Source organism: Stigmatopora argus, chromosome 14 (assembly GCF_051989625.1).
Source record: "Stigmatopora argus isolate UIUO_Sarg chromosome 14, RoL_Sarg_1.0, whole genome shotgun sequence".
Taxonomy (NCBI): Eukaryota; Metazoa; Chordata; class Actinopteri; order Syngnathiformes; family Syngnathidae; genus Stigmatopora; species Stigmatopora argus.
Genome location: NC_135400.1, coordinates 17935127 through 17958611, shown reverse-complemented (window position 1 = coordinate 17958611; position 23485 = coordinate 17935127). Strand labels below are relative to the sequence as shown.

The 23485-nt window shown below is 54.1% G+C and overlaps 5 protein-coding genes across 5 annotated transcripts; 1 reads left to right on the top strand and 4 right to left on the bottom strand.

Moving 5' to 3' along the window:
* Nucleotides 1-5003: 5003 nt before the first annotated feature.
* Nucleotides 5004-15208, bottom strand: cdk12 (cyclin dependent kinase 12). Its single transcript, XM_077618195.1, is given in 15 exon segments — nt 5004-5797; nt 7031-7426; nt 7863-7900; nt 7902-8087; nt 8167-8298; nt 8379-8495; nt 8578-8655; nt 8934-9035; nt 9102-9158; nt 9285-9474; nt 9572-9742; nt 9812-9951; nt 10893-11072; nt 11208-12011; nt 12773-15208. Coding segments are annotated over 15 exon segments (4140 nt in total). The 5' UTR covers nt 14032-15208; the 3' UTR covers nt 5004-5507.
* Nucleotides 15209-15420: 212 nt separating this feature from the next.
* On the top strand, nt 15421-16706 carry LOC144088013 (methionine-R-sulfoxide reductase B1-A-like). Its single transcript, XM_077618197.1, has 4 exons — nt 15421-15587; nt 16030-16172; nt 16242-16356; nt 16415-16706. The coding sequence occupies exons 1-4, from the start codon at nt 15533-15535 to the stop codon at nt 16432-16434; spliced, it is 333 nt and encodes a 110-aa protein (XP_077474323.1). The 5' UTR covers nt 15421-15532; the 3' UTR covers nt 16435-16706.
* fahd1 (fumarylacetoacetate hydrolase domain containing 1) lies at nt 16690-18281 on the bottom strand. Its single transcript, XM_077618196.1, has 2 exons — nt 18091-18281; nt 16690-18020 (listed from the first exon to the last, which is right to left on the bottom strand). The coding sequence occupies exon 2, from the start codon at nt 17905-17907 to the stop codon at nt 17239-17241; it is 669 nt and encodes a 222-aa protein (XP_077474322.1). The 5' UTR covers nt 17908-18020; nt 18091-18281; the 3' UTR covers nt 16690-17238.
* A 466-nt stretch (nt 18282-18747) lies between these two features.
* Nucleotides 18748-20719, bottom strand: LOC144089062 (large ribosomal subunit protein eL19). The gene is made up of 6 exons (XM_077619880.1): nt 20661-20719; nt 20235-20341; nt 19659-19781; nt 19458-19578; nt 19022-19132; nt 18748-18933 (listed from the first exon to the last, which is right to left on the bottom strand). Exons 1-6 carry the CDS (start codon nt 20663-20665, stop codon nt 18810-18812), a joined length of 591 nt encoding a protein of 196 aa, XP_077476006.1. The 5' UTR covers nt 20666-20719; the 3' UTR covers nt 18748-18809.
* Nucleotides 20720-21090: 371 nt separating this feature from the next.
* On the bottom strand, nt 21091-23342 carry odad4 (outer dynein arm docking complex subunit 4). The gene is made up of 6 exons (XM_077620079.1): nt 23043-23342; nt 22562-22693; nt 22323-22476; nt 22055-22131; nt 21888-21984; nt 21091-21405 (listed from the first exon to the last, which is right to left on the bottom strand). The coding sequence occupies exons 1-6, from the start codon at nt 23166-23168 to the stop codon at nt 21233-21235; spliced, it is 759 nt and encodes a 252-aa protein (XP_077476205.1). The 5' UTR covers nt 23169-23342; the 3' UTR covers nt 21091-21232.
* Between the last annotated feature and the right edge of the window lie 143 nt (nt 23343-23485).

Here is a 23485-nt window from a genome sequence, read left to right as displayed (position 1 = left end):
GTGGACAGACATTAGACCAGGGGTGGCTAAAGCGGTCCTGGAGGGCCGCTGTGGGTGCAGGTTTTGTTCCAAGCCATCCAGCAAAGACACTTGGAGCCAATGTGCTTTCCACAGAAAACGAGAAGCAGTTGAGCGCAATGCACTGACTGCACTTGTAGAAGAGCAAATTGGTGAAAAAAGGTCTCCTCTTTATGGATTGGAATGAACAGCCGCCCGCACCCACTGCGGCCCACGCTGGAATAGTTTGCCCAGCCCTGCTCTAGACCACTGATTTTCAACCTTTTCGAGCAGCGGCACATTTTGGACAATTCCAAAATTGTGCGGCACACCACCGACCAAAATGACGCTCCAACACAGTGCATATGATACATACAGTTAATAATATGGTTTCTAAATGTATTTATACTCACCCGGTGTGAATGGCGGGCCCGTTTGGATGAACACCAAATGGATACGCTGGCAGGAATGGTCGAAAGACACACACGAAGCTCTTCCTCAAGCGCTCTCAGTCTCTCGCTGTTTTTTGGTTTTTATTGCGGTCGAGCTTCAGAAGCTCAGCTCACATCGATATATGGTTGAAAACGGGAGCAATGTCAAAATAGCTCTGTTGGGCAGAATGGGCAACTCCTTGGCAACAGATCACCAAAATCTGTCCAAAGGAAGATCAGCAAATTTGAGCTTTAGCTGCTTGCTATCTCTTTGGCCGCGTCAGGTCAGGGCCGAGCATCTCATTTACAATGGCTTTGCAAGCTGGCAGTATTCATGTTTGTGCCACAGTGTGGGGCTTTCTTGGTTTGGCTCTCTCGTTTAACTTTGTGGATTTTCAAAAGAAATTCAAAGACGTTGCCGCTTTCACATGGTTTGTACGTAAGAATACAAAATAGTCCGTGGGCTTGCTTTGAACGGAAGGGTGTTTGCTTTGGAGATGGCCATTGAGCTCAGTTTGCTTAGCACGGTGGCGCCCTTGGATAGCTTCTCACCACATACCAAGCACAGCGGCGTCGGTGCCGTGGCATCCCCGGTGAAAGTCAATCCAAATGAAAGATAGTTTGAGCCGTATTGCCTGCAGCTCACCGTCTTGTGTGTTTTTTTTTGCTTTTGACCACTCAGACTAGGGCCTTCATCTGTGTCCACATTTTGTCCGGGGCCCTGTTCGCCATTTGCATTTTCCCTTCGCCCAAAACTTCTTGATCACCGTCACTTGCTCGTCTTGCGTCGATCCCAAACTTTCACGTGTCGAGCAGCACTAACTCTATTGTCTATACAGGCATTTCTGGCCCTCTGCTGCCACCCACTGAAATAGAAGGGTATTACATGATCTGTTCCACTTGATTCCAGCACAGACACCCCCGACCATGGTTAATGAGGTGATATTATCTCATTTCTAGCGGCCCCCCACCTAACGATCTCTCAGGGTACAGTGCACTAGCTCAACTCGGGGGCTTTTCCCAAAGTCGGAGCCGGTGCTTCGCGGCGTGTCTTTGATAAGTCAGTCGACAAAACGCCATGGCATGGTGGATTGAAGCTCGAGCTTCCTCGTTTGGAAATTCTTCTTTTCTGTGACCAGTGTACGTGTGTACGTGTGTGTGCGCGCGTGTGTCTGTGTGCGTGTGTCTGTCAACAATTCTTTTTCAAAGGTCCTTCGGGGGCTGGGCTTGGCATCTCTCCCTAATTTGAATTCTCGCTCGGCTGCCATCGCTTCCGCAGTCTTCACCGAAATGCAAATGGCAAAAAAAGAGAGCCTAGGCATTGGTACCGCCCGCATCGGGGTGTCAGCTCACGATTAAACAGACACGAAAACGGAAGGGAGGGTACAAGTGAACCTCAAAGAGACGAGCACAAATACACACCGATGATGCTCCGAGAAATATGCAACACACACACACACACTCACAGGCGAGTAGCAGAAGGCGACGCACACCGCGAGAGTCTCCCTCCCCTGCCCCTCCCCCTCCCCCCCCCCCCCCCATCCGACTCGGAAAACAAACCCGGCGCAAAAGCAAAGGCGCTCGGAGCGTCAACACAAACGGCGGAAACGAAACAGGGCTGCCCAACCGTGACGTCAAAAAGGCCGCTCCTTGTTTGCTTCATTGGCGGCCGATTGGAAACGACGTGTAGCGCCACCTAGCGCGCAAGAGGCTGTAGAGGGCGCCTACGCCCCCACCTCCTAGAGCAGGGGTCTCAAACTCAATTGACCTGGGGGCCGCTAGAGGCCAAGTCTGGGTGAGACTGGGCCGCATCAGGATTTCCACAAGAAAAGCGCTGATAAAACATTCCAACTTTATCAAATATCTTTATTTTTTGACAAAAAATAATGAATTAGATAAACTAACTTAAAGATGAATAAAAAATCAATCAATCAGTAATACCTAAGTAGAGAAAATGAATGATTTTTATTCCGTTTCAAATGTCTGTATTAACAGCTCTTTAACCTTTAACTTTCTGAACTTGAATGGAACATTGAATATGAAATATTCTGAACACGGCTTCTCTTGCCTACTCCTTGCTGAATGAAGCCTTTGGCCGGCCGGCCTCCCCGCCGACCTGCCCACCGACCTGCCCACGTCCGCTTACCGAGGAAGGAAGGCCTCTGGTCAGTATTTGCGGTCCAGCCGCACGTCATCAAGCACACCAGCGTGTCCCTGCCGGGTATCTGCTGGGAAAGGCTGTCCGGGCCGGTGTCGGGGCGCATCCCGCGAAGCACGTTGAACATGATTTTCATGGGGTTGCTCACTTCTGATGAACACAAAAAGCCACATCGCTCAGGTTAGTTAGGAAGAAAGACGGTTCCCGTTGAATGTGTCATGGGATGACCAAACTATTCCACAAAGTGGGTGCGGGCAGGGGTGCTTTGGTTCCAACCTCCAAAGAGCAAAGCTTTCCACAATACTAGTGTCCTACGAGTGCAATCAGTGGATTGGCGTCAGGTGCTTCTCTTGCCCAACCCCCGCTGGTTCAAGTTTGTCAGTCAGCTCGGTCGGTCGGTCGGTCGGTGGTGGATATCTTGAACCAAAAGCTCCCCCCTCCTCACCCACAGCGGCCCAACCCCCGTTGATTCAATTTTGTTAGCCATGTCGTGCCCGGTGGCTTCGAAAATGAAAAGCTGCCTGGTGTAAACTGTCAAAGCCAGTTCAAGACTTTTTTAAAAACTATTTCAAACATGGGCCATCAAAGTGCGAACTTTTGTCCATTGAAGAGCGAGCGAGCGCCTCGAAGAAATTGAAGCATTGAACATATGAAGGAAGACGTAGCATCCCTTAAGACTAGACATTGATTTAACAGGGCTGGGCAAACTCAATAAAGGGTCAGAATGAGAGCTTTGGTTTCAACCTGGACAGAGCAAAGCTTTCCACAATACTAGTGTCCTACGAGTGCAATCAGTGGATTGGCGTCAGCTGCTTCTCTTGCCCAACCCCCGCTGCTTCAACTTTGCCAGCTCGTTCGGTGCTGGATAACTTGAACGAAATGCTACTCGCTCCCCACCCACCCACGTTGGCCCAACCCCCGTTGATTCAACTTCGTCAACTATGTATGTGCCTTTGTCACCTTGGCAAAGCCACCCCTCCCTGCCTGGTATAAACTGTCAAAAGCCTGTTCAATACTTTTTTTTTTAACCTATTTCAAACATGGGCCATCAAAGCATGAACTTTTGACCATTGAAGAGCGAGTGAGCGCCTCAAAGAAATTGAAGCATTGGACATATATGAAAGACGTAACATCCCATAAGACTAGGCATTGATTTAACAGGGCTGGGCAGACTTAAAAAAGGCCAAAAGTGAGTGCTTTGGTTTCAACTTCTAAAGAGGAAACTTTCTGCAATACTAGTGTCCTGCGAGTGTAATCTGTGGATTGGAGTCAGCTGCTTCACACAGCCCAACCCCCGCTGCTTCAACTTTGCCAGTCAACTCGGTTGGTGCTGTTTGACTTAAACTTTAAGCAGCGGGGGTTGTGCTGTGATAAGCACCTGAATCCAATGCACTAATTGCACTTGTAACATACAGAAGTTGCAGAAAGTTTCCTCTTTAGAGGTTGAAACCAAAGCACCCCCGCACTCACTGTGGCCCCTATTTTTCCCAGCCCTATTAAATATTATGGGATGCTACGTTTTCCCTCCTATGTCCAATGCTTCAATTTTTTTTGAGGCAAAAGTCTGCACTTTGATGGCTCACATTTGAAATAGGCAAAAAAGCCAGCTTTTTGTTTTGCAGGCCACCCAGCATTGACAAAATTGAATCAACGGGGTTTGGGCCGCTGTGGGTGGGAGGGAGCTTTTTGCTCAAGCTATCCGGCACGGACCGAGCTGACTGAAAAACTTGAACCAGCGGGGGTTGGGCTGAAATGAGATGCACCTGACTCCAATCCACTGATTACACTCGCAGGACACTAGTATTGCAGAAAGTTTCCTCTTTAGAAGTTGAAACCAAAGCACTCACTTTTGGCCTTTTTTTAGTCTGCCCAGCCCTGTTAAATAAATGCCTAGTCTTATGGGACGTTACGTCTTCCTTCATATGTCCAATGCTTCAATTTCTTTGAGGCACTCGCTCTTCAATGGTCAAAAGTTCGCGCTTTGATGGCCCATGTTTGAAATAAGTTTTAAAAAACGTATTGAACTGGCTTTTGACAGTTTATACCAGGCAGGGAGGGGTGGCTTTGCAAAGGTGACAAAGGCACATACATAGGTGACGAAGTTGAATCAACGGGGGTTGGGCCAACGTGGGTGGGTGGGTGGGGAGCGAGTAGCTTTTCCTTTAAGACTTAAAGGAAAAGCTACTCTAGGACCTAGAGTATAGGTCGCAGCATAGCAGCTCTTCAGGGTCAAGTGTCAATGCGCTTTTGTGTCAATGCGCTTTTGTGGCGAGCGTCTATTGGTCGTTGCACTGGGAACAAGAAACAACAACGTTGAACAGAGCGAGCGAGCGAGCGAGCGAGTGACAGCAACTCGCAACTCACAGCCGCAACATGATCAACGTGGTGAAGAAAGAGTAAGAGTACAAACATCCAAGTGTTCGCATCACACCCTTTAATAAACTCAGCAGTCAAAACTTATATTACAAAATAGTTGCTCTTCCTCTTAGACACACACACGCTCGCACGTGAGAAATGTGAAGGAAAGGGCCTGGTCGCTCGCTCGTCACTCCACTGACATTTTCTCACCATGAAGAATTGCAAAAAGGAGGGAGAGAGAGAGCGAGAGAGAGAGAGAGAGAGAGAGAGGGGGAAATAAAGCCATCTGTCAGGCACGCACACCAAGGCAAAAAGCAGCTTTTGGGAAGAGATGCTAGAGCCACTAAACTTCCTAGTCGAGTGACTCCGTCCGGGCGGAAGTATAAGGCCGGGCACAATACCCTTGATTTTTTTTTGTTTTTTTCTGCCTTTTCGATGAGCGGAATCTCCAGGAAAAGGGGGGGGGGGGGGGGGGGGTGAAAAACCATGGCGGTTCAAGGCCACCTCGGCCAGTGTTCGAGGCCCGGCCTCAGACGTCTCCCCCTCTGGATGCAAGGGCGAGCTCAGTGGGAAAAGCGGAGGTCCCGGTCCTTGGGGTAGTGGGCCGCCTGGCCTTCGAGAGCCGGCGCCGGACCTTTGGGGGGGTCCCCGGGACCGGGCGACGACTCGGGCTCCTCTCCTCCCGAAGAGGCGTCCGAGATGAGCCGGAGAAGAGCGGCCGCCACGGCCGAGGCGCCGATGTCCTCCTGGCTCGGGCGGGGTGCCCCCGGGGGAGATGGGGGTCGCGGCAAGCCGCCCACGCCATCGCCGTCGCCGCCTCCGCCGCCCCCCAACGCCATCCTCTTGGCCACGTCTGGAGAGGACATGGCGCGTTAGACATACAGGCAGGGCCTTTTGAGTAGGGATGAGGCTTAATTATTCCTACCTTGACCGCAAGAGGGAGACAGCGCATGCATTACACAACATTAGGTTGACTACTCCCACATCGCTTACACAAGGTTCTTTGGCCAGGTGACATTTAACAGCAAAATGGCGTGCGTGCGTTCAAACAAAATGAACATGCGGGGAAGGTCTAAAGATTGAAGACATTTATTTCCACTTGATAACTTAGGAGCGTGCGTGCGTGCGTGTAAAAAGGCAAACATGACAGTCTGATGGTTCCTGCTGCTGAGGGGTAAAAGGTAGACAACCAAAGAGCGTGGGGAAAACAAGTGGAAGTGGAAGTGGGAGGGAAATGGGAGAGGAGGGGAAACGAGTGACGACTGTCTGATGAAAAGGGAAAAACCAAAAAACAAAACCTTGCCTCATATGAATGACACTCGACCTCGTGGTGCTTTTATTGTGTACACCAGCCAGCCCCATCCATCCATCCATCCAGCCAGCCATTCATGTGCAACACACACAGTCGCCCTAGTAACGCCAAGACACCTTTTCTAAGAACTTTACGGAACTTAAATGGGACTAAATCATCCCACCGTGATCATTTGAACCATTATCCCGCCAATGTCACCTGGATATACAGTAATCCCCGCCTTGGTGTGGTTCGCAAAGATACACACGGCAATAAAGCGTCTCATTTGGAGGAAGCCGTCTTTTGATACTACGCGGAACGAGACATTTGCTCGGAGAATTTGGGCTCTTTCCCTCGGGCAAACCGAGCGAGGCCATACCGGTAGGTCAATCGACCAATGCGCAGGAGTCCCGGCCGCCAGCCCACGATAGAACTAAACTGCGCCCCCTGGCGGTCTCGTGGGAAGCAGACCGTTGTCGTGCTCACCCAACACTACTCTCTACTACCCTCAAGATGGGTGATTGTCGGGACACAAAAGAAACAAGTGAGTCCGTCCGTTGTCGGGCATTTTCTCGTCAGGTTTCAAAAGAGCACCGACGGGGCATTTTGGGCAGGCTGTGGCCGTGGACTCAGTGATTTGGGGGGGGGGGGGAGATTCTGTGCGGGGTCCCTTGTGCCCGCCCACCGCAAGTGGGAGATTACTGTATAGATGGAAATGGGGGGGGGGGGGGGGGGGGGGGGGGGGGGTTCTCGGCGCCCGCCGTGACACCTCCTACAGACTAAACCCAGACTTGCCCTTGCGCTCTGTGGCGGAGGGGGCGGGCGTTAGGGGCTCGTCTGAGCGGACACCGTTGGCGCTCTGCTCGGCCGGCTCCTGGCCCGTCGGCGGCGGTGGCGCCGAGGGCGCCGAGGGCTTTACGATGTGGCCCAGGATGAGCGCCAGCAGACCGGCCTGGTCTTCCGGCAGCTGTTGCTGCTGCTGTTGCGGCGACGGCGGCTCGGGATCCCGGGAGGCCTCGCCGGCGGGGCCGCCCGTTTCGGCCTCGCCCTCCGTCTCCGTCTCGGTGTCGGCGTCAGACAGGCCCAGGAGCCGGGACACCTGCGGGAGGGACAGCTCCGTCTGGCCTTGGAGGAGGTTGAGCAGCAGGGCCATCTCCGTCTGGTTCAGTTGCTCGGCGGCGGCCCCCAACGCTGCGGACGCAAAAAACGCCCTTAATAGCCGACCCACTCTGTCATTGTTCCAAAATGGAAGGGGCCCCTAACCCACCACCCCTCTGCCAGACTATGGCTCTCCAATGCATAATGACTCATTAAAATGTCATTCAAAGCCATATCCTCACAATCCGCAGGTCCCAAAAATATAGTCCACATGTCCAGTGACACTACCCGCTAGCCATTTTTGAAGTATAAAAAGTCAGCAATCATTTCAGTGCATTTTGGGCACCAGGCTAGTCGGGGCGCCATCTAGCGTTGACGGGGAGGAATGCAGAAGAGCGAAAGGCTGGACTCGAGCGGCTATTTTTTTGTCCGGCAGAGGGGTTAGGATTAGTAACCTTTCCCCTAAACCTAATTTAACCCGGCCGGATTTGGGAGCGACTCGCCCGCGGCATCGTCGCTTCATATTTACCCGACAAGTCGTCGTCCGGGACCGGCGGCTTTCCCGACGGGGGGGGGCGGTGGCGCGGGAGGCGCTCCGGCCGGGCTGCCGGGCGGACGGCTGTTTTCCCCGCCGGAGGCGCAGGACAATTCCTTCCGGGGCGCTTTGGGGGGGGCTTCCTCGGGCAGCCCGCTCTGACGCGCCCGCCGCCGTTTCTTGCTCCACAGCTCGTGGCAGTCTTGATGATGAGGCAAACTGCAAAGCACCGGGCAGGGTCAGTGGTGGGAACCATTACGAGCGGCCGGCCAGGCATAGCAGGCGAGCGTCTACTGACTCCGGCGGCGGCATGTTGTCGGGGTCCACATCGCGCAGGAAGTCGCTGCGGAGCGCCCCCTCCGAGGTGCAGCGCCGCGAAGGGTCCAGCGTCAGCATTCGGTCCAGCAGGTCCAGGGCGTGGGTCGGCAAGCTGGAGCCAAAGCATGGCGACAATCAACGGCAGAAGCAAGACGGAGGACGGAGGACGGCGCACGGCGCCCGGTCACGTACAAGGCAAACTCCTCCCGTAGTCGCCGCCGGTATTGCTTCTTGGGTTTCATGGTATTGAAGAGGGGCAGCTTGATCACGTCGGGCCAGACGGCCGGACAAGGGGAGCCGCACAGGCGACTGCAAGAGGGCGGGACAGACGCACGGACGGACGGGTGGGATTCGGCGCCAAGGAGCAAAAGGCTCACCCCGACGACGGTACCTGATGAGCTCCAGCTGCAGGAGCTCCTGGTTGGCTTGGAAAATGGGCTTCTTGGTGAACAGCTCTCCCAGAATGCACCTAAGCGACGAGGGCCATTGAATTGTGGTTATACGGATGGAACGAGATTCAACGTTTCTCCGTCCGCCGGCTAGCTAGCTAGCTAGCTGCATCACGCACGGCTAACCGCTGCAGCCAATTTCCTACCTTAGTTCATTTGGATATGGTTGGTTTTATGCCCTTTTTAGCTACACGTGCACTTGAAGGCGGAGCTTTAAATGGCACGCCAATCGTACGGCGACAACAAAGGCAATGCATTGGCCTCGACTGGACGGACATTTTTTGGGCGTGCCACTCACCCGCAGCTCCAGACGTCGATCGCCGGCGAGTACCTCTCCTCGCCCAGCAGCAGCTCGGGGGGGCGATACCACAGCGTGATGACTTTATTGGTGTAGGGTCGACTGAAAAGAAGGGAGGAGGGCGTGGTCAAAGCGAGCCAGGAAGAGAGAGGGGGAAGGCGCTTTCACCTCTCTTCCGAGTTGTAAAGACGAGCCAGGCCAAAGTCGGCCAGTTTAATCCGACCCCTGTGGAGGGCGGGCGAGAGAGAGAGAGAGAGAGAGAGAGAGAGAGAGAGAGAGAGAGAGAGAGAGAGAGAGGGACGTGGTCACTCTAGGCCCTCGGCGCCGCTCGCCGGCCGGCGGCCGGTTAACCTGTTGTTCAGCAGTATGTTGGAGCACTTGATGTCACGATGCAGAAAGTTGTTCTTGTGGCAGTAGTCCAGGCCCTCCATCAGCTGGCGCATGAAGCTGCGGATGTGCTCGTGAGAGAACTGGACCAGGCCCGACTCCAGCAGGCCCATCAGGTCGTGGTCCATGTACTCGAAGACCAGGTAGAAGGCTCCTGAGAAAGAAAGAAAAAAAAACTGTCAAAGGGGGAAAGAGAGGAGGAGCCCTTTGGAGCCCACGGACGTCTCGGCCGGTCAGCCGGAGATGCTCACCTTTGTCCTTTTTAAAATCCAGCGCGTCCTGCTTGTCGGTGACAATCTCCTTCATGTTGACCACGCTGCCGTGCTTGAGCTGGCGCAGGATCTTGATCTCCCGGATGGCCGTGATGGGAAAGCCCTCCTTCTCGTTGTCCAGGCGGACTTTCTTCAGGGCCACCAACTCGCCTGCCGATTTAGTGGCGTGACGACCGGGAACAAGGCACATGCCCTGGCGAAGGCCAGCGCCCGTCTTACCCGTGTCTTTGTCCTTGGCTTTGTAGACTTGGCCGTAGGTGCCCTCGCCGATGATCCCGATGATGTCGAACTTATCCACGCATCTCTTGCCCCAGTCGCTCTTGGTGTGTTTGCGCTCGCCGTATCGAGGGCAACAGATCCTGGCGACGAGGAAAAGAAAAAAAAACAAGTGAGCGTTTGTTTGCTTCGCCGAGATACTTTCCTCCCACGGCATTTCCGAGCAAAGATCCCACATCATCTGCGGCCTACGGTCGGAGGAAGCTTCTAGCGCAGTGCTTCTTAACCTGGGTTCCACCGAACCCTCGGGGCTCGGCGAGTCGGTCGGTCGGTCTCGGGGGTTCGGTGGAGCCTCTGCCACGGAGGTCGAGACGCATCATGTCTGTCTATTCACGATAACACGCCCCGCTTGACCATCACTGGCCGAAGATCACGTGACAGTGCTCGGCCAATCGGTGCTGCCTTAAATATCGGTTGAATTTGGAAGAAAGAAAAAAAATCAAATTTTATTTTACACTTAAAGTAGGGTTCGGTGAATGTGCATACGAAACTGGTGAGGTTCGGTAGCTCCAACGAGGTTAAGAAGCACTGTTCTAGTGTGAAGATATCCACAGTAATCCCTCAAATACCGCGGTTCAAGTACAACAGACATGGACACGATAAATTGAAAAATCGCACAGTAGGGTCACCCCTATTATAACGACCTTTTTTCCCCTTCAGTGCTTCTGCTTACGATTTTTGGCGTGGATTTTGGCATTTTTATGAACTTTAAAAAGTAAATAAATAAATGGCTTCTTTTTGTTAGTCTTAGTAGCAGGTAGAAGACAGGGGAGTGGCTTCCACTTGCGAGTTTCAGCATGGATTTTCACATTTTTATGAACTTTTTAAAAAAATCAATCATTATACCCATTAAGAGCAGAAAAAAGGCGACTAAGTGAATTGGCGATAATCGAAGGAAGACTATTGTTTTGGTCTTCTTCCATTTGGGCGTGGCAGCAGCTCAAAGTCGGGTGCGCCTAACGGAACCGGGGTGCAGTCTGCGGCTCGCACGTGCTACGTACTACGCCCCAGGAAAGGAACTCACTTTGGTCTCCTTTTGAGGGCGGGCTGCGGGAGCGACGGTCCCTGATGGCCGCTCAACTGGAGGGGCGACGTGTCTCCCCCGGGCAGAGTGGGTGGCAGCGGGAGGTCGATGATGGACGGCCGACTCCGGGCTTCCTTGTCCCTTCTGGAGCCTCGTTGAGTGAAAGCGGACTTCTTTGGGCTGAGTCAAGAAACACGGAGTTAGGACACCCACACGCGCCTCGTCAAACGTACGCACGATGTCGGTTGACGTCCGCGCGTCGTCTTCAAACGTAGTATTTATTGTCCGACAAAACGCCGGGCGCTCCTCACTCACCTGCCCTGAGAATTTCCCAGCAGCACGGGGGGCAAAGGCAAGGGCGGCAGAGTGGACGTCTTGGGGAGCGCCGTCTGCCGGGCGGGACTGCGCGCGGCCACGGGCGACGCGGGCGCCGACAAAGGCGGGACGCCGGCACCCCGCTGGGCCGCCGGCGTGGCCGAAGGGGCCAAAGGGGCGCCGGCCTCCGGGGGCGAGGGTTCGAGAGGGGGGGCCGGAGAGAAGGCGGCGGAGGGCGAGGGGGCGTCCGCCGTCGCCGCTTCTTCCCAGGCGAGCCCTTCCGCCGGCGAGCGTGCCGAAGGTTGAGCTTCCGTTTCTCTCGAGTCCCTCTCCGCCTCCGCTTCCTCGGCTCTGGCCCGCGAGGTAGAGGCGGACGGGGAGGGGCTCGCCGTCGTCGTCTTGCGCGTGGCGGGAGAGGCGTGGGCCGCCTCTGCCCGCTCCGCTTCCACCTCGGCCGCTTCCGCCTGGACTGTCGCCGCCTGGACTGTCGCCGCCTCGGCCGCCGCCGCCACTGCCGCCGCCTCGGCCGCCGCCGCCACTGCCGCTGCCTCGGCCGCCGCCGCCTCGGCCGCCTGCCGCTCCCTTTTCCTCCGGCTGAGCTCGGCGCCCAGGCTGGAGTTGAGCGGCAAGGGGGCGGCGGGAGGCGAGCGGGTAGGGGGGTGTCCGCCGTAGGAGGCGCCGCCGCCGCCGCCCGATGTCCCGGCCGCCGACCCGTGACGCTTGCCGCGGGAACGGGAGGATGAGCGACGAGAGGAGGACGAGGAGTAGAGCGGCGGGGATCGGCTTCGAGAGCGGCCGGAGCGCCTGAAAGGAAGGAACGTTGGGAAAAATGACAAGATCCACATTTTGGTGCAATTAACGGGCTGGCAATTGTCTAACGCCTCAAATGCGTCTCCGCTCGCGTGTATGGCGACGCACCGAGAGCCTCAAAGAACGGAGGTTCCGTCGGGATCGGTTGGCTTCTTTTGCTTGTTGGCAGAAAAAAAGAAAACGGCCGTTTGCTAAAGCCATTCAAAAGGGACCAAAGCCACATTTGAAACAATTTAGACGATTAAGAAAAACACTTCAAAAGCGCACATTTCAAGCCTCACTGCTCTGCGTTGGGATCACTTGAATCTCCCCAACCCAGCCACATTCCGCGTACCGTGTAAGCCTGATGTCGGGAGAGATTGCAACTCTAATACGCAAGTGGCCATTGGATTCCCATGGCGCATTTCAAATGCCGTTTGACATCGTATTGCTTCAGGCCAGGTGGCGCTAAGCTACGATTGTAGACACGGAGGACAGGCACCACTCATCCTGCGTCCGGGAGGAACGAAGGGCCCTTCGTTCCTCCCGGACGCAGGATGAGTGGTGTCCAAAAGTCGGCTTTTTCAAAGACAATGCTCGCGGGGGGAGCCCTCCTCGGGCCAGCCGGCTGGCCGAGCCCGCCCCGCCCCAAGTTTGCACCCGGCCGACGGCGGACCGACTGGGCACGTTGAGGAACAACAAGCGCAAAGGCAGCGAGCGCATCCACCGGGAAAAAACAACGTCAAGAATCAATTAAAGGAAGGTAGCGCCCTCACCTGGACACGGGGCTGGGACTGGCGCTGGAGGAGCGTCGGACCACGTAGGGGCTGACGGAGCGCCTCCTGAAGTAGGGACTGCCCTCGCGCTCGAAGCTGGACGACCTTCGCCTTGCACCGTAGGGGCTGTCCGACCTCTGGGCGCCGCGCCGGCCGGCTTCGCCGTAGGGGCTGTCCGACCTCTGGGCGCCGCGCCGGCCGGCTTCCCCGTAGGGACTCGGGCACTGCTGGAAGGCCCTGCGCCTGGAGTAGCCCTCGTCCAGGATCGGGGCGCCCGGCGGGCTCTCGGCCCGCCTGGGGCCGGGCGACGGGACGGCGCTTTTTCGCCGAGGGCTGCCTCGGCTGGACTTGCCTTTGGGGCCGGACCGGTTGCCCTTGGAGGACTTGCGGTGGGTGCGCTCCGCCCGGAGCCGCTGCGGCTGGCCCTGGGCGGCTTCCAGTCGGGCCTCTCGCCGCTGCTGCTTGTCCTTGCGGGACTTTCCCGAGCGGCCGCCCTCTTTGCCGCGGTGCGACGATGCGGGCACGGCGCCCGGGCCGGGCGCGGGGGCCATCTGAGAGGCGGCGGGCTCTCCTCGCTTGAAGTCCGCCTCCAGCTGAAGGTGGCACTTGGACGAGGCGGAGGACCTCTCCTTGCCCGGGCCGGAAGCACTTTTGACGCGGTCTTTGCCGCTCCTCTTCTTGTAGTTGCGCTGGCCGGTACCGGGCTCTCGGACTTTGTTGGGGTCCCTGGACTTTTTGCGCGAGTGCCTGTGGCTCTTGCTCTCGCGGGGGACGGCAGCGGCGGCGGCTGCGGCGGCGGCGGCTGCGGCGGCGGCAGCAGCAGCAGCAGCAGCAGCGGCTTCGTCCTCGTCGTAGTCGGGCGAGGGTTCTCGAAGTCGCTCCATCACCACCAGTCTGTCCGGCGGACGAGGGGCCGGCGGGTCCGAGAAGGTGTCCGAGTCCGAGCTGATGTCGTCGTATTCCACCAGAGGCTTCGTGAGGTGCACGCTAGGGGGCGCCGCCACGCGGCCCAGCGACATATATTCGGGAATGGCGGTCGGCGCCGCCGCCGGCAAATCCCGAATTTTAGTCGATTTGTGTCGTTTGCGCTTGGAGGAAGCCATCAGCGCCTTCAAGTGCGACTTGCCCTCTTTGCAGGTCATGTCCCCCGCGGCTGTGTGGAGGGCGGCGTGGACCGCGGAGGCGCCGCCGCCGATGCTCGACTCCGGCTTCCTCTTGGTCCCATGGTGTCGGTCTCGGTCCCGGTCCGACCCAGGCATCCCTTACCTTACGCCTGCGTCGGCGTCGGTACCACTGGTCCTGCGGCTGGGCCTCGGCGGTCCGAGCAACTCATTAACCGACGTCGCGAGGACAAATACTCCCAAGTGTTCCTAAGCAAAACGCCACACGCCAAGCCAAGGCAACGAGCAAAGGGCAGCGCGCTAGGCCGCGATCGTCCCGTCCGCCTCCTCAGTGCCGAGTCATTTCACTCGCGGTCGTCGGCAACGACGGAGGTCGGGGAGACGCGGTGTCCGCTCGAATCAAGCCCGTAAAAGAGTTTGGCCTACCAAACGTCGGAGCATGGTCGTCCCGCCGCCGCCGCCGCCTCAAACTTAGCGAGCGCCGCTAGCTCGCGCTAGCTCGGGCTAGCTAGCAACTTGAGCGAGCCGTGGAAAAAGCCAAAGTCCCCTCTGTCAAAGCGGTCCTTGTCCGGTGCCAAGTTGGGAAAGAGCTTATATTATTCCACAGGCTTTACGCTTTTAGCTTTCGCCGGCCGGCGAGCAAATGCCATCAATTTGAACGGCGCTCGTCTCTCCGACAAAATGAAAACTTGACCCGATAGGTACTGTTTACATGTTCCCTTTAATGTAGGCCTTTATCCCTTTCTAAATTCAATATGGATACGAAATGATAGTTTTTTCGTGTGCGGTAGATGTTCCAGTTTACTATCAATGGCTCTGGAAAAATCAACCAGGCCTGTATTTAGGGCGATGCCGATGGATTTAATCACATCCGCAGCCCTAGTAGCGGGAGACTACAAACGCCATTGTGGCTCCTGTGACTGGCAACTTCCACGCACGACGGACCGGACCGGAAATCGACGCGCTGCCCATCGATGGGCGGATCGTCGCGACAGCCAATCGTCTCCCACTGCTCGCTTCCTTTTCCGCCAGCAGTGTCGCTTTGGGGAAAGCAGAATGGAAAAGATCAAATTAGAAAAGTGGAAAGTTCTGTTCGTTGCATAAAAAAAAGCGGTGCCATTTGCTCTACTGTTTTCCATTGTGTGTTAATTTGGATTATTCTTTTTTTTTTAAAACACGGCAATTTAGGTCATGGTCGGCGTGGTGGAGGAGGTGTCGAAGTGATGACAGTCCAAGCAATGACAGATGTTCCAAGGAGAGTTTGAGGATCGGGGTACGGGGCATCCATCAATTGTTTCAATAAATCGGCAAGCACGCCCCCTGAAAAACATCACGAGTAAATTAAATACGTGAAACAAACAATCAAATCCACGCGTATGATGAATACGGACGCTGATTGCCTATACAGAAACGAGAAGTAATCGTACCATTTATTGCATTGAATATTATTATTTTCTATTCAAGAATGTTCTATTGCATAAAATAGAAGCCCTGCTGTACTGTTGCTATTTCCGGGAGTTGTAGGAGGTGCCGGGCAAACCGGAGAGGCGGGGCCTTTGCCCGCTTTCTCGTGTGAGGGATTGTGCAAGCAAGTTCCCGGTACGTACTTCGGAGCCAAGTTGCTCAAACGCGTGCGGCCATGTCCTTTTGTTCCTTCTACGGCCGGGAGGTTTACAAAGACCACTTCAAACCAGGTGCTCGTACTCCTGACGCCACTTTAGCTGATGTTATTGGTGAAATCGCCGCCGTGCAAAACTTGTCCACGCCAGCTAGCTAGCCGGCTAGCTCTTATTTGATAAACACATACCTGTCAACCCCGGCCAATTGCTCCCCTTATTCATGATTGCTTATTAAGCTATAATAAACCGTCCAAATGCAACGCGGCACATATTTACTCACATAGAGCGCACTTCAAGGTCTAAATTCTCGACTGCCGTGTTGGGGGAGGAGCTGCGTGAAACCAAAGTCTGTCACGGTTTCGATTTGGCCAGTCTCGAGATTAAAACGTGTTGTCACGAACAACGTTTGCAGAGGCCTTACAAAAAGTGCTTTTTGGGGGGGCAAATTAGCAGACGAAGTGCCAGAAACAGAATGGTTTTGTGTATTTGGTTGATCTCCTGCCGTCCTCTCCTCTAGGAATTTACGCATGCGCCAAGTGCAATCACCACCTGTTTTCCAGCCGCTCCAAGTACGAACACTCGTCTCCCTGGCCGGCCTTTACGGAGACCGTCGGCGAAGACAGCGTGAGCAAACGCCAGGAGAGACCCGGAGCCCTCAAGGTAGCGTCCGGCGAACGTCGGGCCGTTTACCCGTCCGCCGCGCTCCAACGCATTTGCCTTGACCTCCAGGTGTCGTGCGGCAAGTGCGGAAATGGCCTGGGCCACGAATTTGTCGGCGACGGGCCGGCGAAAGGCTTGTCTCGTTTTTGAATTTTCAGCAGCTCGCTCAAGTTCATCCCTAAAGGTGGGTGCTACCCGTCGCCATTTGTTGGGAAAAGTCCACGTTGGGCTTCTCTTCGCAGGCGAGCTTGACGGAGAGTAGAGGAATTGCCGCTTGACGTGTGCATTCTGGACGCTTCTACGCAAGTGAGGACAGCGAATGAAGTTCTCTGGGGGAAAAGCCCGGACGGGGAGCACCAGAGTGCTGATGGCTATTGGCCTCGCTGGACAGCGACAGAAAATGAACACAAATCAAATGCCTTCAAAACCATGCAGCGGTTGACAGCGATTGACCCTTTGACTGGAGGCTTTTATGTTTCTGTTAATTGGAATGAACAAAATAAAACAATCAAATAAATGCTTTTAAAATCCTTATTATTCCATCAATCATCAATGAAGAGGGAAAAGAAACATCAAATCTCAAAGCGTTTTGCACAAACTTCATAATCCCATTGGGCATGTTGTAAATAATGTCATTGCGCCATCAGATGGTGCTGTAAGATCCAATGTCCAGTTTTTGACCCCGACGTAGCGTAAACTACAGAAGCGTATTACACACATTATTGTCGAGCGGTCAACCGAATCAATGGGGGTGCTTGTTGACGTCTGAAAGCTGTTCGATGGATGATACCGATAGTGCCTAATCCCCCGAACTATCAATGGAGAGACATAGAAAAGTGGAGAAGTGGATCATGAATGACTTGGTCTTCAACAAGTGCTTCGACTTTGGTGGAATTAAGCGCAGCAGTAACGGGACATTTAGATTTCCCAGGATTGAAAGATTTTATGCGTTTTTTTTTTTGTTTTTTTTTAACTCAACGCGTCCGCCGAAACAATGCCAAAAGGGAACGTCGTTGCTACCTGCTGGACAAAAAAAACCAAGGGTGTCTTAAAGACGAAGCGGCCGTCAAGTGGAGCGAGGTTTCCTGTCAACCTTGAAGGTGACGGTGACGATGCCCTCGATCCCGGCCCGCAGCTCGTCGGACTCCCGCACGGCAGACACCCCCTTAGGGGTTCCGGTCAGGATGAGGTCCCCCTCCTCCAGGGTGATAAAGTCGCTGATGTAACTGACCAGGTGAGGCACGGGGAAGATCATCTGTGAGGTGCAGCCACTCTGCCTCAACTGACCGTTGACCTCCAGCCAGAGCGCCAGGCGGCCCGGCTCGGGGACGCGCTCCTTGGGGATGAAGTCGCTGACCGGGCACGAGGTGTCGAAGGCCTTGGCCAGCGTCCAGGGCAGCCCCTGGGACTTGCAGCGCTGCTGAGCGTCCCTGGCGGTCATATCCAGGCACAGCGCGTAGCCGGCGACGTGCTCCATGGCGGCGGATCGAGGGATGGCCGCGCCTCGCTTGCCGATCACCACCCCGAGCTCCACCTCGTGGTGCACTTCCCTAGAGTAGTGGGGGAGCAGGACGGGCGAGCCCTCTCGGACGTAGGCGGACGGCGGCTTGAGGAAGAGCAGCGGCTCCGCGGGGATGGCGTTGTCCAGCTCCTGCGCGTGTTCCGCGTAGTTTCTGCCCACGCCGATGATTTTCCTCCCCCATTCCCAAAATCGTCCTATGTTGCCCGCTGACATCGTTGGCGAGTGCGCTGCGCCGTCCTGTCTGTCTTTCTTTCTTTCTGTCCGCTTGCTGTCGAGAAGCTGCCGCTGGGACTCGACTTTGACCCGAGCCGAATGTCAATACCAAGCTACGGCAAGTCGGGCGGGACAGGAAAGCGTCATGTGTCAGCGGCATTTCATTCGGAACAAATAACTTACTAGCTGTCCGACACCGACGCCAGCTGCGTGGCTCCATTGATTTGACCTCGTTAGCACCGAGGTCCACACATTTGATATCGTTAGCACCAAAGTCCACACATTTGACCAAAATATATTTGGACTAGCTAAAAAGCTACAATGTAGGCCCGGCGCAGGGGTATCAAACCGGTCCTCAAAGGGCTGCAGCTTTTCATTCCAACTGAACAAGAGGATACTTTTTGCACGTGTAATCAGTTGATTAAAGTCAGGTGCTACTTGTTTTTAGAAGACACCTCATTGGTTAAACTGTCAGGACCAGATGGGTTGGAACAAAGAACAGGACCCACTGCGGAATCAGTTGGACACCCCTGAATTGTAGGGCCTTTTTTTTTTTCTTCATTTGGATGCTTGTTTTTCTTCTTTTGTTTTCCTAGCCCACCCACTGGTCCCATTAACAAGCACAACAGCAGTTTTTGACTCTGGCAGCACAAGACAAAAAACAAATTTCCCCTAATGTTTACTTCCAATAAATTTGACCATTCACAGATCATTTTTGAGCACCGAAAACAGCTGTTATTTTTGGGGATGGTGTTTGTTTTGAGAGCCGATATACAAATGAAGTCATCGATGGTGAGATTATAATTCACCAAAATACGAGTCAAGCATTGGATGCCTCAATTGTATTTATATACATTATTTTTTTATTTATTGTCAGCGTTCCATCCACACCATTAATGAGATTACTTTTTGCCCTCGTCCTCCTTGGACAGGTTCTTGATGATCTCCTCCTTCTTGGCCAGGAGGCGTTCCTCCCGCCGCTTGCGGGCCTCCTTGGTCTTGGTGCGGCGGGCCTCGGCCTGATCGCTGCAAAAAGACAAAAAAGGCACGGCATCTTTTACTTCCGCCGGGCTTTGCAGCGCTCTCAAAGGGGGCCGGGGAATGGCCAACGTACGCTAGGAGCTTCTTGCGGGCTTTGTCGGCCTTCAGCTTGTGAATGTGCTCCATGAGAATGCGCTTATTCTTGAACACGTTGCCCTTGGCCCTCAGGTACAGGCTGTGGTACCTGGAGACAAACGAGAGCACCCTAAAACACTTTTCTTGCAACAAAATGGAGCATTCCCCCACACCAAGGCAAATTTCAAAGGCCACCAGATTCGATCCGTCAGTGCCGCTACCCGGCAGGCGACGAGCGGCCGCCGCTCGATGCGCCACTTTCCTACGGCCTTTGCTGCACTTTGGGAGTGGCATTTGAAGATTCAAATCCAAATGTCTTCCCGAGGTTTGGCAGCAATTTCAAGTGCGCGGGAAAGGCTAACGGTAAACTCAAATGCTTGTCTTGTTTTCAAAAACATGGCCCTGGTCCCAGTAACAATGTGGCTTTGGATTACATGTGCCTGTCGATCTTCTTGGACTCCCTGTAGCGGCGCAGCAGGCGCCGCAGGATCCTCATGCGGCGCATCCACGTCAGCTTCTCGGGCATACGGGCGTTGGCCGTACCCTTTCTCTTCCCTGCGGGCGAGAAGGCCAAACGTGGGCCAAACGCCCAGCGCCCCTCCTCGGCGGCGGCGGCGGCGGCGAACTGGGCCTACCGACGCCCATGTGTCTGCCCTTGCGGCGCGCCAGCGTGTTCTTGCGGCAACGAGCCCGAGAGTGGACCGTGACGGGCTTGCGGATGATCAGGCCATCCTTCACCAGTTTACGCACTTGTTGGCCTGAAAGACAAAACAAATGAAGTGGAAAAGGCACTGGCTTCAACTGTCCGTTATCCATGAATCCATTGCTCTTTTGGTCAGTATACATTGGCTTAATATACATAGTAATTGTCCCTGTATATCCCAACTTACATGCCGCTGAACCCCCAGTAAATTGGACGCAAGCGGGGAAGTCACCCCATCTGATCGCCCGATCGGATATCGGGCCAATCCTTTTCAATGGATCGGTCAAAAAAGAAGGGGTTTTGAACCATTTTCAAGTATTAAGTTATGGCCCGCCATTGACGCCAATGTACGCCCAATTTGTTGTGACCGTCACTCGGCCGTCCAAATAATGCACAAGTATCCAGGCAACACAGAACTTCTATTCATACAAGGCCAGTTGGTGCTTTTTTTTTTCCAGTTCAACGGGTGATACTTTGTTGTGGGAGTCAGGGATTGGGTTCTACTTACGAGAGTTAGCATTGGCGATTTCGTTGGTCTCGTTGGGATCGAGCCAGACCTTCTTCTTGCCACAGCGCAGCACGCTGGACGCCAGCCTCTTCTGGAGCCTGAGCATGCTGCACGACAACGGCACAGCGTAGGATTTAGGTCAGGGAAATCATCAAGTTACCCACTTAGGGAGCATCCGCGGACTTTAGCTTTAGCCTAGCCGCGGACGCACCTAACCGTTAGCCGGGTTGACAATATGGCCGCTCGGCGACAGCGTCGGCCGCCGCGGCGAAATAAAACACGTCGCGGTGGCGTTTGGAGGACTCTTTACCATTCATGTCACTTCATTAGAACTTGACGTGTTTGATACGGTCGTTTAGTGTGTTCAAAGTGCCATTTTCCACCGATTAAATAGGCCACTTGGCCACGCGTCGACGGCAATCCTACCTCATGGCTGCTACTTGGATAGGAAAAGAAAGACCACGGCGACGCTCGGGAACGTACCATTATGCGGGTTGAGTCCATCTCATCTCGTGAAGCTTTCTTTTAAAGATGATCCGATTTGCCAACGGAAGTGCTTCATTGACTCATAGGTGGTTGTTTTCACGCAAAGTATGCATCGCGTTTTGTTTTAGACTCGTCTTATTTGGCAATATCTTCGACGGTCACCCCTCCGCATAAATATGGTCGCGACCACTATCTTACGGTGCATTATGGGGCGGAAAGATGCAGTTTACTCTTATACCACTCGAAAGTTAGATGAACAGTTGACCGAGCCTCTCTAAAATGCACTTGGTCGCACAGTAACACGACGAATTGAATGTTCCTTATTACCAAGTTTGAACAGTAAACATGAACAATAATACAAACTTGAACATTTGGTTCCAGCCTCGACAAAAGCCCCAGTTTTATTAAATCCTTGTACAATTTAACAGACAGGACTGGGTTGTGAGCATAAAAAGAGCACCCAGCAAACAAGTTTTTAAAAAAAAATCTCCGGTCCTCTTCATCATGTCATGTCATGCCATGGGGGCACTATTGGGGGTCTTTTTTCTCTTTTGTTGTGGGTCTTTAGGAGGACGCTTGGCCTTCTGCCGGTTCCAGAAGTCGGCACGGTCGTCCAAGTATGCGAGACTGCTCCCGATGATGTCCCTCAGTTTTTCGCCGTTCCTCATCCTGCTTTTCTCCAAGGCTGCGGATCAGCAAAGACCATTTGAATTCCATCCAATGGGGTCATTGCAGAATGGGAGGCCATTTGACACCGTGCCATTCCAATTGGAAACATTACCCATACAAAATATACTGACACACAAGCAAGGGTAAAAAAAAGATGTATACAGAGCAAGTGAGCAAATGCTGTCCCAGAGGGCCCCCTAACCAGTTTGTGATCCAGTCTGTTTTCCATGTCCCCCTCCACTGCACCCACATTTGATGATCAACTCCTCGCCAATTTCCTGAGAAGCCTGATCATGATGATTGGATTCAGGTGTGTTGGGGAAGGGAGCCACGGAAAACAGACTTGGAGGAGGACTGCACTTGCTCAACCCCGCCCGCTCGAAACCGCATCCATAACCCTAAACCTCTTTACTTTAATAGTTTAGTTTAGCTTTGGCGTGACCTCAAATAACAGATTGCCGAGTTTGGATGTAATTGCTGACTTGAAAAGAAACCTACTTTCATCCTTCAACAGTTTCTCCAGGTATCTCCTGTCCTCATAAAACTCTCCCACATATTTCTTCTTGGAGGCCCTTTGCTTCTTGGTCATCGTCACCTGCACGGAGAGACAGTTTGGCTTCGCGATAGCAATACGTTGAGCGTTGCATTGCGTGGCGTTACGTTACGTTGAGCGAACGTGCGACGACCTCGTCTTCTTTCGGCGGCGTGTCTCCTTTGAGTTTCTGCCCAAAGTCAGCCGGGACTGAGCAGAGACACACAATGACCGTCAGAGACGGCGATAGACGTTCAATCCGTTCGACCTGGGGGGGGCCGGCCCCCGCCAGGTCGAACGGATTCTTTGGCCAGTATGGTTCCTTCCTCCGTTACCAAGCACCGCCACGTATACTCTTGCCAATACGAATATAGCGGACGGAATACACGTGAGGAGCACACCGGCGACGGCGTTCTCGATGGCCTCCTGGGCTTTCTGGATGCCCAGCTGGAATTGGTGGACTTGCGGGCGCAGCTTGGATCCTTGGTGATAAAAAACCAGTGCAAATTCAAACTCTCCCATGCAGTACAAAGATTCTGCCTTCTGATACAATCCCTATTGGAAAAAAAGGAAAACAAACATAGCAAAACATTCTTTCATGCATTCCATTCAACTGTGTTGTTATGCTCCAGAAACAGACCTCCAAAAAGGAGCCGTCTCCTCGTAGCGAGGCTTCGGCATCCCTCAGGGCTTTTTCGCACTGACCCATCTTTAGGTAGCACTTGGAGCGGCCCGCCAAACCGTGCCTGTTCTCCGGTTGTAGCGTCAGAGCCTGTTAGACACAACGTTGCAATATAGGCTTACTACAGTTGGAGTCACGGCTAAAAAAAAAATTTAAAAAAATGGACGGGACGGTACGTCTGCCTTCTACTGACAGGAGAAAGACGAAAAGCCCCACGCGCGGCTACGGAGCCTCGGCTTTCTCGCCTCTAATGGGACACCTGGGCTCATCGATGGCACTAATGAATGGGTCTGCATGTTAAAGCAAATTTAGAAAATGCTCTTTCATTTTCTAGCCCCCCACCCTCCTCCTTCCACAGCCATCCCATCGCAAAACAGGAGTTTAGGACTTGTAGCGGGCGAGCAAGCGAGCGAGGCAACCACGCAACGAAGGCACTCACCGTGCTGTAGCTCTCGGTCGCCTTTTCAAATTCCCCCTTGAGCAGCAACCAGTCGCCATCCGCCATCAAGTTGGAGAAAACGGCCGTCGCCCTCGGACTTTGGCGCCCAGAGTCCGTTTCGGACATTTCCGATGACGATGCCACCTAAAAAGCACAGGGGGGTTGGGGGGGCCAAACTCAAGCAGACTAAAAGAGGGCCCAGCTGGCCAGGTCACCTAGCAACCGCCTTAACAAAAAGACCCAAACAGCGCCACCGGTTGGAAAATATTCCAAGGCCTTCCCACCGGACAGAACATTGAGTTCATTTGATACCATCTGCTACCAGGACGAGGCTAATGCACAAGAAAGCTATCTAGGCGTGTTCCTAAAGCGCAAAATATCAAGCCTTGCTCCCGGCACAACCCAGTAGAGTTCAACACCACAAGAAAATCACATGTTGATTC

Coding starts and splice junctions, on each gene's coding strand:
- fahd1 (XM_077618196.1), bottom strand. CDS start 17,907: ATGTCAGCGGGCAACATAGGACGATTTTGGGAATGGGGGAGGAAAATC.
- LOC144089062 (XM_077619880.1), bottom strand. Junction 19,579..19,658: donor GGGCAGACACATGGGCGTCG/GTAGGCCCAGTT, acceptor TCTCGCCCGCAG/GGAAGAGAAAGGGTACGGCC. Junction 18,934..19,021: donor GCCCGCAAGAAGCTCCTAGC/GTACGTTGGCCA, acceptor GTCTTTTTGCAG/CGATCAGGCCGAGGCCCGCC.
- odad4 (XM_077620079.1), bottom strand. CDS start 23,168: ATGTCCGAAACGGACTCTGGGCGCCAAAGTCCGAGGGCGACGGCCGTT. Junction 22,132..22,322: donor CATCGAGAACGCCGTCGCCG/GTGTGCTCCTCA, acceptor GTCTCTGCTCAG/TCCCGGCTGACTTTGGGCAG. Junction 21,985..22,054: donor TCGTCGCACGTTCGCTCAAC/GTAACGTAACGC, acceptor CTCTCCGTGCAG/GTGACGATGACCAAGAAGCA.